This window comes from Peromyscus leucopus, chromosome 8a (genome assembly GCF_004664715.2).
Source record: "Peromyscus leucopus breed LL Stock chromosome 8a, UCI_PerLeu_2.1, whole genome shotgun sequence".
Lineage (NCBI taxonomy): Eukaryota > Metazoa > Chordata > Mammalia > Rodentia > Cricetidae > Peromyscus > Peromyscus leucopus.
The window spans coordinates 48,231,792-48,248,968 of record NC_051085.1 but is presented as its reverse complement, the minus strand read 5'-3'; the positions used below and the strand labels follow the sequence as shown (position 1 = coordinate 48,248,968).

General features: G+C 50.0%; 1 protein-coding gene across 1 annotated transcript in view; it reads right to left on the bottom strand.

Moving 5' to 3' along the window:
• Positions 1-4,219: 4,219 nt before the first annotated feature.
• The window catches only part of Synj2 (synaptojanin 2), a 103,748-nt gene continuing 90,790 nt past the window's right edge, over positions 4,220-17,177 (bottom strand). The window contains 10 exon segments of the mRNA XM_028888632.2: positions 4,220-5,654; positions 5,656-6,359; positions 8,270-8,445; positions 10,096-10,204; positions 11,219-11,331; positions 13,461-13,595; positions 14,869-15,036; positions 16,125-16,293; positions 16,762-16,840; positions 16,939-17,157. Coding sequence (XP_028744465.2) covers positions 5,540-5,654; positions 5,656-6,359; positions 8,270-8,445; positions 10,096-10,204; positions 11,219-11,331; positions 13,461-13,595; positions 14,869-15,036; positions 16,125-16,293; positions 16,762-16,840; positions 16,939-17,157 — 1,987 coding nt within the window. The 3' untranslated portion in view covers positions 4,220-5,539.

Genomic DNA, 17,177 nt, shown 5'->3' with positions numbered 1-17,177 from the left:
GTGCACCACTTGGGAGGTTGAGGCAGGAGGCCCAGCTAGTTCCGGGCCACTCTGAGCTAGAGAGAGACCTTGGGTAGAAAAACAAACCCAGACTCCCAATCCACTCGTCTTCTCTCTTCACACTTAGTCTCAATCATGTCTTGGGTCAAAGAAAAGTAAAAAGCAAAATTACAATTGAGCAGTTAACTAGAAAAATTCATGCTAAAATATAAAGGGTGAAGCTAGGCTTTGTAAGATTGTAAGTTTAAATATCTTGTTATATATGAGAATCTGAAGTAATGGAACACAGCTTTAAAATTAGAAACAATAAATGCAGAAAAAGGAAACAGTTGAAACAAATTAAAATGCATAAAGAGTAGTTGGGAAAAATTGTCTGTAATAGACACAGCTGATGAAGGACTTTTATGGAAAACAATTGTTATTTTTTTATGAGTTATGGTAAAACTCACCAGTAAGGAAATGAAGCCTAACTAAGCCCTGGCCAGGGACGCAGACACGTCACCATAGACACACACGCAGGCTATGAAGGTGTTCATCGTCACATTAAGAACCTATATGACACACTTACCGGAACAGTCACAATCCCAACAGTGCCGAGTACGGACAAGGGTGCAGAGCCGTGGAGACTCTGACCTATTGCCAATAGGAATGCAAAATGGCACAGCTCCTCTGACAACCATTTGGCAATTCCTAGAAAACACATTCTTAGCTTTGGTGTGAAATCAGATGTGTGGGAAATTTATGCCCAAGAAACGCTGCTCCTTGATAGTTACAGCAGCTTCACCCTCAATTGGCAATGCTTGGGAGCAACCACACTCTCCTTCAGTGGGTGACTGGTGCATCCTAAGAGAAAACTCAGTACTAAGAAGAAAGGTGCTGTCACCCTGTGAAATGACAGGAAGGGCCCTGACATTCCTGTCATTGGGTTAAAAAAAACAAAAAACCAGCCAGTGTGGGAAAGTCACACTATGGACTGCAAATCTAACATTCTGCAAAGGCGGCAACAGATGAGGGTGAGGTTTCTAGGAATTGGGGTTCGGAGGTGCAAGGGTCAGGGTTTTTAGGGCAGTGAAACAGCTCTGATAATGCACTGATAGATCCTGTGTCATCATACCTCAGAATGTGCAGCACAGAGTGATGTCTAATGTGAAGCCAGGCCGTCAGAGGTGACGACATCAGGTGCAGCTTCATCAATTGTATTGATCCCGTGCAGGGTATCCGGGGTGCTCTCTGGGGGGGGGGCAGGTAGTATATGGGAGCCCTGCATGTCTTCATGTTCATGCTCCACTAAGCCTCTGCTGGCACCACCTTGTCCTCATCACGGTGCGGGGCTCAGCCCGAAAGTTTGCGCTGTGAGGAGTCTGAGCCCGGCTCCTACCACCTTGGAACAAACGCTCTGCGGCCTGCTGGCCCCTTCCTTGGCCAGGTCCGAGTCACACAGCCAAAGCAAATCCTTATTGGTTTACCATCGTGAGATGACCAGTATATTTAGTCTTACTCCTGAGAACTCAACAGTAGTAACTGTATTTTGTGACTAATTAGCTTAGAAGAAACACGGGCAGGACTTTGTCTTGTTTTGAGACGGTTTCTCTGTGTAACAGGCCTGCTATCCTGGAACTCACTCTGTAAACCAGGCAGGCCTTGAACTCACAGAGATCAGCCTGTATCTGTCTCCCAAGTGCTGGGATTAAAGGCATTTGCCACCACCGACATGGGCAGAATTTAAAGATACAGACTCCCATCTGTTCCCATGAAGAAATGTACGCAAACCACCCTCACAGTTCAGCCTTTACTCAGTCGGCCTTAAGGGCCTTGAGAAGGCCATCTCGCCCCTCAATTCTCACACAAATGGAGCCTAATTCGTGTATGTCATGTCAGTGATCCCTGAGAGCAGCTTCCACATGATAAATTCTAGGGGTTTTTCTTTACTTAGTTTCTGTGTGTGTGTGTGTGTGTGTGTGTGTGTTTGCACGTGCGTGCATGCGTGCGCACGAGTGTACTGTAGGTCAGAGGACAACTTTGAGGAGTCCCCTCCTTCCACTTGTGAGTCTTAGAGATTGAACTCAGGTCTTCAGACTTGGCTGCAAGCACCTCTGACTACTTTACTGAGCCACCTCTTAGGCTCTCAAGCCATAAATTCTTAACCTTATTATTCTCCTGTCTTTTTCTACTGAGCTCCATTGTTGAAAAACAAAACAAAACATCACACAGTCAGAACTAGCAACTGCAGTCCGGCATGGTGGTGCATGACTTTGTCTCAGCACTCGGGAGGCAGAGGCAGGCAGGTTTCCGTGATCGAGGCCAGCCTGGTCTACAGAGTGAGTCCCAGGACAGCCAGGGCTACAGAGAAACCCTGTCTCCAAAACAAAAACAAAAGAGCTGGCAGTGGCATTTGATGTAGAGGAAGGCTGGCCAAAGAGAGAGTCCTGGATTCTCTGCATGTCTGAAAAGAACTCCAGTTTTAAAAAGACAGAAGTGAATGTATCCACCATGAGGACAAATTACCAACTCAAAGCACACAGACTTTATTAACCACTAGTCTGGGTTATCATTTTCATAGTTTTCCTTCCCAATGAAACGACCATTCTAAAGCTAATGCTTTTTAGCACATGACTCCCTGCACGTGCTGAGATTTTTTTTCTTAAGTATCTCAAACTTCAGCAACTTTAAACCTTTGTAGACATTTCTTGAGATTTCCTAATTTCAGTCACCTTAGTTTTCTTCTTAATATGTAGGAACTCTAAAAAGAGGCTCTCCTAGGGTCTGAGAAGCCATGTGAAGCTGTTGGTACCACCCCTGAAACAGTGTGGTGAACTGCAGCATGCTTAAAGCAATGGCAGCGTCAGTCACATTAACCAAGACCAAAGACCAAAAACAAACCCAACACAGAAGGAAGTCTGGGGGCGGTTGCTCACTGCTGACGTATGCAACCTACTGCTATTGGCTTAAGACATCCTCCAGTTAGTAGTAAGCATTGTTTTAGTAAGACCATTCCAACTGTCCTTTTTTCCCCTACTTGAGACTGGGTCTCACTATGTAGCTCTGGCTGTCCTGGAACTCACTCTGTAGACCAGGTTGGCCTCGAACCCACAGAGATCCCCTTGCCTCTGCCTCCGGCATGCTGGGATTACAGGCCTATACCAGCATGCCCAGCTTGTTCAGTTTTTAACGATGAACTTTTCCTTTTGACCCACACTCCTGGGTGTGGGCTCTTCACTTTCAGACTCCCAGGAGCGGCCGCTTCTCTGATGAGGACTTACCTCGTGGGCTCCTGGCTTCTGGGTCAGTCCATTGCTGTGCAGAACAAAGAAACTAGAGGCTGGAGTGCTTTCCTCGCTGCAAGCAGCTGTGTGGGGCTGACCTCCATTGCTGCCTTTCTGACTGGGGGTTACATGTGTCTGCCATCAAATTCACCTCCTCTGTGGCAGGATACGAAGGTATATACAGGAAAGGGCATCTGAGTTTAGAAACAGGAGTCTTCCATCATGACTGCACTCATGGGAAGGAACATTATGGCCAATCCTTTAACATCTCCAGGCAGCCCACCTCTGAACTGAACCTCTGACGCTTCCTGTAAGGTTTTTATTTGTAGAACACGCACGAGATGAACCACACAATCCTTTAAAAAGTACTTGGGCACCACTGAAAACAATGGTCAATCCATACACCATTTCAAATTTTTCATTTATTTTTATTTTTATTGATGTTTTGTGTGCATGTATGTCTGAGCATACAGTGCTCCCAAAGGCCAGAAATCCTGTGGGATTGGAGTTACAGACTCTATTGTGAGCCACTATGTGGGTGCTGGGATTCAAATCCAGGTCCTCTGGAAGAGCAGCCAGTGCTCTTAACTGCTGAGCCATGTCTCCAGGGCCCCCACACCATCTTTTATAACTGCCAAATATGCATGTTGCCTGTTTAATCTGTAAGTCAGCAGCTCCTTTTCCTCTGATCCCTTTTCAGATGAATGTAGATACATGGACTTTTGTTCTTGAATGCCAGATTTAAACCATTTACAAAATATCTCAAATGTGACCGTGAAAATAATTTCTGAAATCCCAGCGGTCTGGTAGGTGATAAAGAGAGTGGCATGTCCCAAGCAAAATGACCATGGCTGTCCCAACCATTAGCATTCACTGCAGGAGTGCCCAAAAGAGGCCACACAGGACATTGCTGTATGGGTCTATGATGTGAAAGACTCCGAAGTATGGAAGTTGGCATAACAGGTTTGCTAATCAATTTCCTTCTTTCTGAAAAGGGATCTTGCTCTGTTGCCCAGGCTGGTCTTGACCTTGTGACCCTGCAATCTCGGCCTTCTTCAGCTAAGGAACTTTTTATACACAAAAATGTGATATCTGCTCAAAATAGATTGTAGGCCTCACAATATTTTTAAATATAAAATAGCATCATGCCGTCTTTATCAGTTCTTGAGAAGAGATGAGAAGTATTAGAAATGCATGAAAATGGGAAGGTAACACACAGACCCAAGAGACACGCAGATACCAAGCCCACCACGCTCCTTGCCCTGGAGGTGCTTCCTCATAAAGCCATATAGAACACTCCTGGAACCATCATAAACTACACCGATGAAGATCAGTCATTATGGGCCAGTACCAGTTTTCACATTTTGTGCCTTTATGGAACATGAACAATATGGAGGAGGTTTCATCCAGGGGGTGAATAGAAATTGGTTTAAGCAGCATACCACAGCTCAGGACCATGGACTTGTAGAGGGCATGCAGGAGTCAGCTGGTCCATATCTGAGTGGCGTGGAAGTTCATGGTGCACCTGTCACTACCAAAACAGGTATCGCCACCATTGCCACCAGCTCCCACAGCACTTATCCATAATCAGAGTTAATACACCTGGGTAGTTACCTGAGTGTCTGTGAGAGATCCGTCCCAGGACACCCTGAGGTACCCACATCCATAGGTGCCAAGTCCCCAACGGCACAGTGTATAGTTCCTACACATTCTCTTGTGCTCACCTGTTACACTGTACTGTTTAAGGAACATCAGCACACACACATGCTCAGTACAGATGAGGTCTTCCTGCTGAGCCTGAAGCTATGAAGGGCAACCCCATAAAAAAGGGCTCACGAGAATGCACGGTCCAGACATGCTGTTGACCTATTTGCTGTTTTCAACTGACTTTTCCCCCCTTCCTTAACCTGATTTAAAGTGGGCCAGAACAGCTTTGAATGGTCCCAACTGCTTTTAATGTTATCTTTTATGAACCCACCACTTACCCCGAATCCGTAAAACGCAGACAAAAACAACAGGCAAATGGTATACACACGTAAGTTGAACAACCATTTAAAATTCAGTGGGTGAGAGCATCTTGGGCAAGCTAGATTCCTTTCCTTTAAAATCCATCTGCTGAATCCGACAGCACATTTCCCATCCCCCTGAGAGCAAGCTTAGAATGCACAGGTCTTGAATGAAATCTTTTGGTGGCCGCTGAATGACTGTACTGAATGGGAGACAATCTCTACAAACTACACACGAGTGACAGACGCGCCAAGTCTTTCAGTACAACTTTACATTGATATCCCTTTCAACCAGGCCAGGCAATGCCCACACGAGGAGGGCGAACATCCGGAACGAGCATCTTCAAAGGCGACGGGCCACGTCCTCGCCCCTGGATCAAACGCCTAATGTTGTCCTCTTGTCTTTGTTACTGGCTGCCACCCAGTGACTGAAGTCTTTCCCGCCACGGTCTGGTGGCAGCCCCCTCTCAGCCACTGAGGCGCTGACCTGTGCTGGGTCTGTGTGTGTCCTCTCCGAGTTCCTGGACCCCAAGTCTAAAGGGTCAGAGCTCCTGGGTAACCAGGTATGATTCAGCAGCTTAGGGTGGTGGAGAAGGCTCCAGAAGGGGTCTGGATCATCACCATGGAAAGCAGCTACCTCGGGCTCCGCCAGTCTGGGCTCATCCGTCTCAGGGCTTGCGGCAGATGGAACGCCAAGAAGAGCCGCAGCTTGCGGACAGGGCGGGTAGGCGTCGGGCTGCGGTGGGGCGCACGGGAGGCCCTGGAGGAGTTGGCTGTTGCTCTGTAGGACCTGTAGGTGGAAGGCTGCCGGGGCAGACTTCTTCCTCCTCGGGGGCACCTTGGGAGCCAGGGACGGGGCCTCCGGAGGCGGTAGCTCCGTCGCACCCGTCACGGGAGGCGCTTCACCGAGCGCTGTCTTGCCGCTGCTCGGCCTCCTCTCGATCCCTTTCCCAGGCTGAAAAGTTCTCGGTTTGGGAACAGGCGCGACCTGAGGGGCTGTGGTTGGAGGAGGGGTCTCGAGGCTCATTTCCTGGGAACCGATCGTAAAATGGACAGGCTGCTGTTCAAACTGTTCTTCGGGTGACGTGGGCTGAGGGGAAGGCAAGGTAGAGTGTCAGTGAGAAGCCAGCGCGTAAGAAGTGGGCCCCCGACAACACTCGGTAGGGAACAGAGATGGATGGGGCCGAGGCAACTAGTGAGACAGTGTCTGGGAGCCAGCGGAGTGAGCGGGAATGAGGAGGTGCCGGAGAAGCACACGGTCCATCCAGCATGGGCACCGGACGACGGCAAGAGATTTAAAACCAGAGCCACAGTGGGTAATTTACAAAGATGTTGTATTGGTTGCCTGACAAAATGGGGCTGTGTTTTCCCCTCACTCAGCAAGAACCCTTCTGAGGCGTTCGTTAGGAGTGCAGACCTAACGAGATAACTCAGCATGCACTGTACTGGGAGGGACTGTGTTGGGGCCCAAAGGGAAATGGCTCTCCTTTCTCCTTGGGTCTTTTATATTTCAGTACAGAAGGGGCCCCCACTTTCTTAGCTCTGCTTTTAAACGACATGGTGCAAAGGGAAGCTTTGGTACAGATGGGGCCGGGGAGGTAAGCCCAGCGGTCCAGGTCCAGTGTTTCCAACTGTTCTTAAGAACACAATCTGAAAGCACAATCCTTCTCCACCAGCCTTGTACCAAAATTCCTGGGCAGCCACTGAAAAGACAAGCCACCTCTGCTCCTGCACACAGGAAAGAGGTGGACAGTTCATTTTGCAACCAAGCGTGGAAAATGGACAGGCAGCAGCAACAGGCCAACGCAGGACAGAAGGACAACCGGAAGACAGAAAAGCAAACTCAATACGTAGGCACATGCCAGAGCGACGTCTCCCGCTGGGCGGGCTGGGAAAGCGACAGTCGCTCTATGGTGGCCAGGCAGAGGTTACCGAGTGGCCCGCTCCTAGAACTGAGATCAAACAGAAGATCCAGAGGTATCTACAGGTGTCAGCCTCTGCGCAGCTACCGTCCTTACAAACTCATGTCTTTGCAGCAGCAAGCAAGGCTGAGAAGCTTGTGAGCGAGAGCAGAAAACGATCTGCAAGAAAAGTGGTCAGAAGCTGTTGGGCCTGCGGAAGACCATGGCCGTGTGAGCAGAGTAAAACTGCTAATCTAGGAACTGGTTAGGGTTTTCCTGTGTGTGTGTGTGTGTGTGTGTGTGTGTGTGTGTGTGTGTGTGTGTGTGTGTGAGTGAGACAGAGAGTGCTAGTTACATGTTTGTGGTGTATGAGCCTTTGTGTGTGTGTGGGGGGGGGTGCCCCTGTATAGGGAAGGGCCTGGAGGAGCTTGGATACCCTCCTTTGTCACGCTCCACCTCATTCCTTTGAGACAGAGTCTCTCCCTGGATCGGGAGCTCGGCTGGCGGCCATTAAGGCCCAGCAGTCCTCCACCTGTGCCCTCTACATCTCCGGGGTTACAGGTGCATGCGTGGCTGTACCGTGCTTTTTCCGTGAGTGGTGGGATCCCGACTCAGGTCCTCACACGGGTGCAGCAAGTGCTCTTAGCCCCCGGAGCCGTCTTCCCCAGCCCCCCCCCGTTAGTGTTTTTCTAATGCACATAAATCTGTGCATGTGAAACCACATGCGCATGCCACACACAAACAGCAGCACTGGACCACTGGGCAGAATGCGTCCACGGCCGTTCCCTGTGCAGACGGGGAACATTCAGGAAGCAGTCCCTCTGAAGCTGTGCACGAGTATCACAGTGAGAACCTGCCAAGGAGAGTCAGGCAGGTCCTCGCTCCGCTCCGCTGAGGCCAAGGAGCAGCAGGGAGAAGAGGGAGATGAGGGAGAAGCCGTTGGCAAAGGAACCACTTCTCCTCTAGACACGGCTAAGTCTGGGACGCAGGTGTGGGTGGAGAAACCCAAGCCAACTTCACCTCTGTCCGGGACATGACTTTATGTGACAAGACCGTGAGCAACCTTGGAAGGAGGGGCTCACCCGTCTTGGCCTCTTACCTTTCCCGTCCTCCTCAGAGTTGGCTTCTTGATAGCTGGAACCCGAGGCGCAGGCCGGCGGGGCAGGGCAGGGGGCCCCAGGGAGGCCTCCGGCTTGCCTCCTGCAAGCATGGGCTCTGGCTTGGAAGACCCTTGGTCTCTCAGGGGCATGGCCCCCGGGGCTGCTTCTGGGAGACCTGAAACATGGAATCACTCAGCTCAAGTACAAGGTGGTGGAATCCACTGCACGACCTAACCTTTCGAGAGTCTGCGTCTCAGAGCCATAGGAATCCAGTGTGTTTCCTTCTAGCTACAGGGAGGTCTTGAGGGCGCGTCAGGACTAGGCAGCCAGGTCTGGGACCAGCAGTGCACACTCACTTCCTGCACGGGGTGGGGCCTGGGACCCATGGGCCCTGAGGAAGGATCAGTGAGACCCTGATACCACAAAGCAACAGAACCCCAACAGGAGTGTGAACAAGGCAGCGTCTTATCAGGACGGTGGGCAGACTTCAGACCTCACTAACGTGTGTCTCTAGAGCCGTTTGCTCTTCACGTATCACCCACCTTGAAATGTACCCACCTTAATGGTTTTTGATGCATTCCCCAAGCAGCACAGGCATTACCACTGCCCAATTCTAGAACAGTTTATTCTGCCAAAAAGAAACCAATGCCTTCTTCCTCCTCACAGCTTTCTGTCTCTGTGGACCCACCTACTACGGACCTCACGCACACGTGGAATCACACAGTACATGACTATATTTCCGTGACTAGTACGCCACTGTATGGAGGTGCTGATAAGTGAATAAAAAAGCAAAACCACCTGTGCTGTGTAATCCTGCAACCACGTTTCTCAGGTTTCTAACCCAGGCCCTCTGTCCTCCTTTGGTGTGTGGAGAACTCCAAGTCAGATGAATACCCTGGTTAATACAATCGGGCAATTACAATAGCCCCACATTTCTTTACAAAGGGCATCATCTTTCCTCTCCAAAAGAGATTCTGGATTGTAGCCCAAAACCCAAACAGCAATTGTTAGTAGCAGTGATGAGAGAGAATGGGAGGGATCCCACAGGATAACCAGGGTTACGTGAGGTACCAGCAGCGCAGATTAACAGCAGTGTGGCGGGGCGGATGCCCCAGCCCGAGGCACAGGATTTATTTACACTTGCCCGTGATTTACAAGGTGGATTTCGTGTTTGCAGCCAGGACATCTACACGGCGGTCCTTTGTCACCCCGCTGGCAGAATGAGTTAGTTCTTACAACTCTAGCCTTCTCCTAAACGTGTTTATATTTATCTATTATCATCTATGGAGGGGCACAGGAGGTCATGCTGCACTTGTGGATGTCACAAGACAACCTGGGGTACTCAGTTCTCCTTCCCGGGACTCAGCTCAGACCTTCAGGTTCACTGGCCCAACATCAACCTTTATAAAATTTCATTTATTTATCTCTAAAATGCTGCCGGATCATCATGGCATTACTTTCTACATACTTCCTGAATTTTGAGTATGTAATTTTAAGTGGAAAATATATCAAAAATAAGTAAATAAAATACTAAAGGCTATTTCTAATTAACATTGCATTAAAAAAAAAAAATAAAAAGAAAGGAAGAAAAAAGAAAAAGACAGACAGAAAGAGAGAGGGGGAGGGAAGGGGGAGAGAGAGAGAGGGAGCGAGGGAAGGGGGGAGAGGAGAGAGGAGAGAGGGAGAGAGAGAGAGAGAGAGAGAGAGAGAGAGAGAGAGAGAGAAGCGCCAGACCCAGATCTTTTCTAGGCCACTATCTGTAAAAGGATAAAGGAGGACTTGGCACTCCCTTTTGGCCAGGGACATGGTTCCCAAGAGACCCTACCTCCTCTGGCTTCCAGGAGACACCGGATCGCTGCTTCTGCCTCCTGGGCATTGGTGGTTTTGATCTGCTTGACGTTGTAAGGTTTACTTATTCCAGTTCTAGCCTTGGGCTTGAGGACGGAAGCAGGAAGAGACATAGATTAACGCAGGCAGGAGATGAGCGTGTACGTCACTTGCTTGTCTGTAGGGGTGGCAGGTGGTCTGTATGTGAATGTGAGCTCTGCAGAACCCCATCAGATGATGGACACACCCACTTATTCCGAACCACATTTCTCAACGCCCTTCTCTACCCACCAAGGAGAGAAATGCACTGAAGGCCTGAGCTGAAGACTTCCAGCTCCCAAACAGACTCTTGTAATGTGACATTCCATAGTCAGGTAGAGCTGGAGAGCAGTCTCAGACCATGCCTTCCGTAGTCTGTGAGTATGAAAACACCTCCCGGTGACATGTTTCCAAACAGAATTGTCTACCTCTTCACTCAGCTCCTGGGTCAGCTGAGACCCATTTTCTATTACTGTATATTCTGGAATCTAGTCAACGCCTCAGCCTGCCTTGACTGCATATGCCAGCCTGGCCCCGCTTGCCAGCCTGTACAGCTTCCTAGGCACATCAGTACGGCCTTCACCTCCTTGCCACTGACTCTGTGCATGTCCATCTCAGAACTCCTCCAGATGAGTCCCCCCGCCCACTCCCCTTGCAATTTTTCAGAACCGTGCTTTGGCGGGATTCAGACCCAGTGGGTCTCTAACCTTACACCAAAATGGCCAAACACATCTGAATTTTCCCTTTTCCCTTTACCATTCAATGCTCTACAGATCTAGGCAAAGCTAAGAATTACAAGGACGTGAAAGAAGAGTCTGGAAGTGGGCAGTTTGCTTTGCAGGGACACGGGGTTATTTATCCCAAGCGTCCACTCCCACAGTGCTCTGCACAACCACATAACAGTCCTGTAAAGAAGCTGAGACTAAGCATTAGGGGATTGGCGGATGAGTGACAGGCAGGGAGAGGGTTAAGGAGACAGAACTACATATTCCTTGGAAAGGCGCGATCCACATGATCTTGGGGTGGGGCACTCCCTCAGATTTGACATGCAAACCACTTCCCTGGGAGCCCGAGGGACTCACTGGTTGCTGAGGTGCTCCTGGAAGAAGTTTCGCCGTCTGCAAGATTGAATACTGCCCATGAGTGCCGGCGGAGATGGAGACATCTGAGGCTGACTTCTTCACCACTAAGCCAGCTGCGGAAAAAAGACAGCCGCGGCTTCAGTGACTTGGTCACGTGCTAGCAAGCTACAAGAAGTGGGGAGGAGGAGGCAGCCGCAAAGGCAGACACAGCCATGGTCAGGAGTGCAGGCAGACTCACAAGCCATACAGAGTGCTCCCAAGCAGGCCCCCTAAGAGGCTCCAAAGTTTCTCTTTGGGGCTGTGGTTATGGGTTAGCCGTAGAGCGCTTACAAAGCATGGATGAGGAGGCCCTGGGCTCCATCCCCAGCACCACAAAAAAACAAAGCAGTTTTCCTGGACTCTCCGATAGCGATAGCGTGGCCTATTGACACAGATTGTCTAGGGAAGCAGGATTGGAATGCAAATTTAAATCTAACACACAGCAGGTTTCTAATCTTATACACAAACCAGTTGGTTTTTAAGTGGTTTAAAACACAACATTATTATCAGGACCAAATTATTTTGAATGCTGTTGCTAAACAGTAGTGTGTGTGTGTGTGTGTGTGTGTGTGTGTGTGTGTGTGTGTGTGTGTAGGTGTCTGTACAAAGCACATGTGAGGGCACAGCACGTGTGTGAGGACAGAGGCCAGTCTCGGGTGTTGGTTGAGGCAGGGCCTCTCACTGTTTGTACTGCACACTCCAGGGCACCTGGTCCTCAAGGTTCTGGGGATTCCCCCGACTCCTCCTCCCATCACCAGTAAGAATGCCGGATGACAGACAGCACCCCCGGCACATGGGCTTTCCCACAGGTTCTGGGGATCAGAGGTGCACGGAGCCCACCACAGCGGGAAGGGCATCCGGCTTGTGTGGGAAGTGCTGCTACCCACTGAGCCATCTCCCCAGCCTCGGAACATTTTTCAGAGACAACAGGAGTCCCGGAGTCCCCAACTCAGAGAAATAAATCACGCTGCATTCTGCTTTTAGCCATTAATGAGTTGTCTTAGAATACTTAATGACACAGGCAGTGGAATAAAAACAAATGACCAAGCAAAAGCGATAACAGTTCGTTAAAATGTTCTTTTTGGTAGAATTAAGGATTGGACCTGGTGCCTCATTTAAGTTAGGCTAGCACACACAGCCCCAGCCCTTACATTTTTTTCTTTTAAAATGGTGTTTAGATACCCTTTAGACAACTGGGAAACAGTGGAAGTGATTGATTAAAACTGTTACTTGTAGGTAGCCAAGAATCTTTTAAAGCTTGATTCTTCTCTATAATTCTTTACTTTCATTAAAGCTCTAAAATAACATGATTTATAAAATGTATATAATTTTTAAGTTATTTTTTGAGAGATAGTCTCACTATGCAGCCTGGGCTAGCCCTAAACTCACCCTCCCCTTGCCGTGGTCTCCCACCTAAAACATCTTATAAACCTGGTATTTTTAGTATCATTTCTATTTCCTGAGTATACGACTCACAAAAGTGAAGATACACTTCTAACTTGACACTGATTGCTGCTATACATTAGCTATGGGTGAACCCGATTTTGAAAGGAATAGCTTAGAAAAGCCCGTATTTGACTGTCATGGTTTGGGGAGAAAGGAAACTGTTATGGCATACAACAGAAACCAATCAGAAGCAAGCCACGAGGTTATTTTGAGATTAAGGGAAGTTTGATGGGAGAAGCATTGTCAGAGGGGCTGGACCCCCATCCTAGGAGAGCCTGGGTGAAACAGGGCTCATCGCCAGAAAGCGGGGAACACAGGCACAGGAGGTGGATCATGGTCTGGGACAGCAGAGATCCATGCATGCTTGGGTCTCTGGGTGAACCAGAGTCCTACAGAGCAGGTCTGGGAGTCTGTCAGAGAAACCAGCACCTGACTGAAAGGCTAGAAAAACTCCCTCAAAGGACGACGGCCATTCCTATGTTAACGGTTTCAAATTTAAGGCTTCTGGAAGCAAACACCAAGATCCTGGATGAACAGCTTTAGGACGGCTTTGTTTCACATGCCCTGAGAAACCAATGACCTCCGACATGAAACATGTCCTAGACTTGGAGAACAAGGACCCCCGCCCCAGGGGGGCGCAGGGAGAGGAGCATCAGAAGGAACTCAGAAGCAGTCTAGAGCTGTGTGTTCAATAGCAGGAGGTGTGCGGTTATTCCCAGCAGGCACTGTGGCAAGCTCAGAGCAAGCAAAGTCTTACTTGGAGGGGGGGGTCTCTGTGGTGGGTGAGGTGGCCGAGGCCTATTGGGGACGGACAGGGACCTGCTCGGAGAACGGTGGCGAAAATCCCCAACAACGTCCAGCTCCTGCTTTAACTTCGCCAGGTCAGCGTCGTCTAGAGGACATGGCAGCTGTGAGAAAGACGGTCTCTTCCAAACGCAAGGGTCAGAAAGGGCTTTGTGCGCGGAGCACGCCACAGGAGGCTGAAGAGCTATGGGATACCCAGCGAGCCCGATTCAGAAGCCAGAGCCCTCGGCTGGGGTGAGGGTATTCCCAATGCCTGCTTGCAACACTCAATGACCTGTGGGCTTGGTTTTACCAGACTTGAGAAGCCCTGGCATGTTTTAACGTATAGACCCATTTCCTTCCAAAATGATCAGCCGAAACCTCTACACAAGCAAAAGATACAGTGAAGCCAGAGCTGCTAAGATTCACCCCACCATTGGGCAGAGAGCTTAATTCCTCATTCTAAAATACGGCTAGTGATTTGGAAGCTGAGAAAGTCTCCCCTCTTCGTGAGCCTGGCACCCAGTGGCAAGCTCTTGGCTACTAGAAGCTTCAGGTAACCACTTTCTGAGGGCTTGACACCATGACTGGCCTGGGGCATTCCTCTGAGAAGAACAAGAGGGGCCAAAGCTGGAGGAGAGAAGACCAGAGGAATGTAAAGGTCACCTGGTGTCATTCACCAAAACGGTCTGTGTACACACTGCCTGCCCCACATGCCTTACCAAATCACCAAATCTGAATCCTATGGCAGACTCAGCAACTCACAATGCTAAAGCCAACCAGTGGTTCTAGAGTGGCAAGCTACTGATCAATTTGGGGACCATTATCTAATCAAAGGAAGATGTGGGGTACAGGGGTCTTTGGACCTCTCTTGACAAGGAAACATCTTAATTCCCTGTCGGCCATGCTTTATGTCTCCAGCCCTCACTCAAGGGTCCTGCGCCTGTTGGCTAATGCTTCTCTCCAGTTAGGGACCTAGTGACTGGCAGGGGAAGGCAGGTGGGGAATTCTGGGTGGACCAGAGTCAACTGCATCTAACACTCTACCATTTAATCCAGAATAGGAATTCATTCTCCCCAAACCCTCTTTTGCTCTCTCTCCCTACTTCTAAAATGTAACGATGCCACCGTATAATATGACATTATGTGAATGAAATAACACATCAGGGTGTCGAGACTGAATATGTCTCTTCAGGGATTCAATCAGAAAAGTATTGGGGGACAAAGTCACAAATGTAAAAGCAGCTTCTAGAGAGCGGTGGCCCCTCGAGCACACAAAGGAAACAGGACTGACATCTCCAGGTGGGCGTGTTACAGGGGCAAACATCGGAAAGATGAGGACGCTCTTCCAACCCTACCCCGGGAGAGCGGGGAAGGAGCTACCTTTGTACGTTGGATGTTGCTTCTTTTTAGCGAGGGCAGGAGATTTGCCGGCAGGTGCTGAGGAGCTCATGGTATCGGAAGAGTCGTCTCCACCAAGTTCACTGTCCGAGGCCACAGGCTGGCCAAACTCATCCACTAAATAGTCCTCGTCATCTTCAAGAACATCCCCTTCGGGGAAGAACAAATCACATGAGGGTGAGAGGAATGAGGGGCATCAGCCCACCTTTCAGCCAGTGGGACTGTCTTGCTGGCTGTCAACTGGATTGGCTTGAGGGATCCCTATGAGATGGTCTCTGTGGGCATGTGTCCAGAGAGAACTAAGTAGGGAGGGAAGGGCTCATGCTGATCCCCAGGCCCGGAGACCCAACGGGAATAAAAGATGGCCCTGGTATTCTTCCTGTGCACTGGGGGGGGGTGTGGGGTGTGTGAGTAGCCACCGTCACATGCTCCCATGCCTCGATGTTCTTGCCTTGCCAGAGGCCCAGATTCAACCGAGCCAAAGGCTATTATTGTTCCAGGTAGATTCATGTCAATGTGACACAGGCTAGAGTCATTTGGGAAGAGGGACCTTCAATTGACAAGATGCTTCCATAAGATTGCCTATGGACAAGTCTGCGGGGCATTTTCTTGATTGATGTGGGAGAGCTTGGCCCAGGGGCCCATGGTCCTAGGTGTTATAATAAAGCAGGCTGAGCAAGCCACGGGGAACAAGCCAGTAGATAGCATTCCTCCACAGCCTCTGCCTCAGTTCCTGCCTCGGGCTCATGCCTAAATTCCTTCAACGACGGACTGAGATGTGGACCTGTAAACTGAAACAAACCTTTTCCTCCCCACGTTGCTTTTGGTCATGGTGTTTTATCACAGCAGCAGGAACCCTGACTAAGACAGCAAACCAAAATGAAGAATTCCTCCCTTATAAAGTGTCTGTCAGTGAAGCCAACGTAACCAACACCAGAATCCTATGACGCTCTGCCGGCAGCCATGGGAGCTGGGTGCCCAGGCCAGTTCCCACCTCAATCCGTGCCCATTGCTCTAAGCCATCGTAAATAACAAACGTGAGGACATCTTGTCCCTTTCCTGTCCCTGCATCATCCCCATGGGTGAACACTGGAACACGCGAATACGAGCCACAGCTGTCACGCAGGGGCAATTCTCACACGTCACATGTCCTCCGTAACCTTTGTGAGGTGGGGTTTGGGGCAAGGCCTGGCCATCACCGGAACTCTCGGCCTGCCCTTTCCATCAGGGCCACTCACCTTCAGACTCATAGTCCAGACTGGTGAAGTCGAAGTTCTCCTCCAGCAAGCAGGAGTTGGCGGTGGGAGACACAGGGGCCATGCTGTCCCGCTTCCGAATGAGCTCCTCTCTCAAGCCCTTCAGCCAATCTTTGGTCTTTGGTCGAATCTTCACAGCTCTGCCTTTCACCTGGGGGGTGGGGGGTAGGGGGGAGCCAGCAAGGGAGACCAAAGAAAAGTCACCACAGCTCGCATCAGTCACAAAAGGCTTCTCTCTCCAACCTGTGCATTCCTCACAACTTGCTAAGGCAACCCAAAGTCCAGACCCCCGAGGTGAGCTCAGCACGGCTCACACACATTTGGTTGGACTAGAAATTGAACTCCACGCCTCCGGCTTTTCATTCCGTGCAAATTTTAAACCAGGATCTTATCAAAATGGAACTAAATGTGAGCTGCACATCCCAAGACAGTCTCAGGAGAAGGGAGGCAAGTGCACTCCATTGGGGGGAGCAGGCCTCGGTGGGTACCACACTTGCAGCTTCTACAGTAGGACAGGCCAGGTCTAAGACATGAGACCCAGATGGAGAATCCCGGCCGCTATGCACCGGGGTGCCCACATAGTTTAGGGCACTGGCCAGGGGAAATCCTGGCCACTCACCTTCATACCGTCCACGTCTAGCACACTGAGAGCCGAGTGGCTATCTGCGAAGGTCACCAGCATCTGTCCTTGGTTGATCCTGGGATACAAATCAGTATTCCAGTCAATACTAGGAACTTAATGCAGCTCTCCGGGATCCCACTGACACCCCAGAACACACATCTGAAGGGGGGTTACCTGACCAGAATAATCGTCCCATAATTCCCCAAAGTCTGCATGAGTTCTGTGCGCAGGTCCTCAGGAAATTCATTTCTCTCTTCTAGGGTTGGTGACTGAAGGTTTACCACAACGGTGGCATCCAGCGGGCCTTGGGCGGAGGACACTTCCTGGAAAACCCGCTCCCGGGCTCCCACATCAACCTCTTGCACCTCCACCTCCACGATGGCCAGCACAGGTCTGCATCAGACACGAAACAG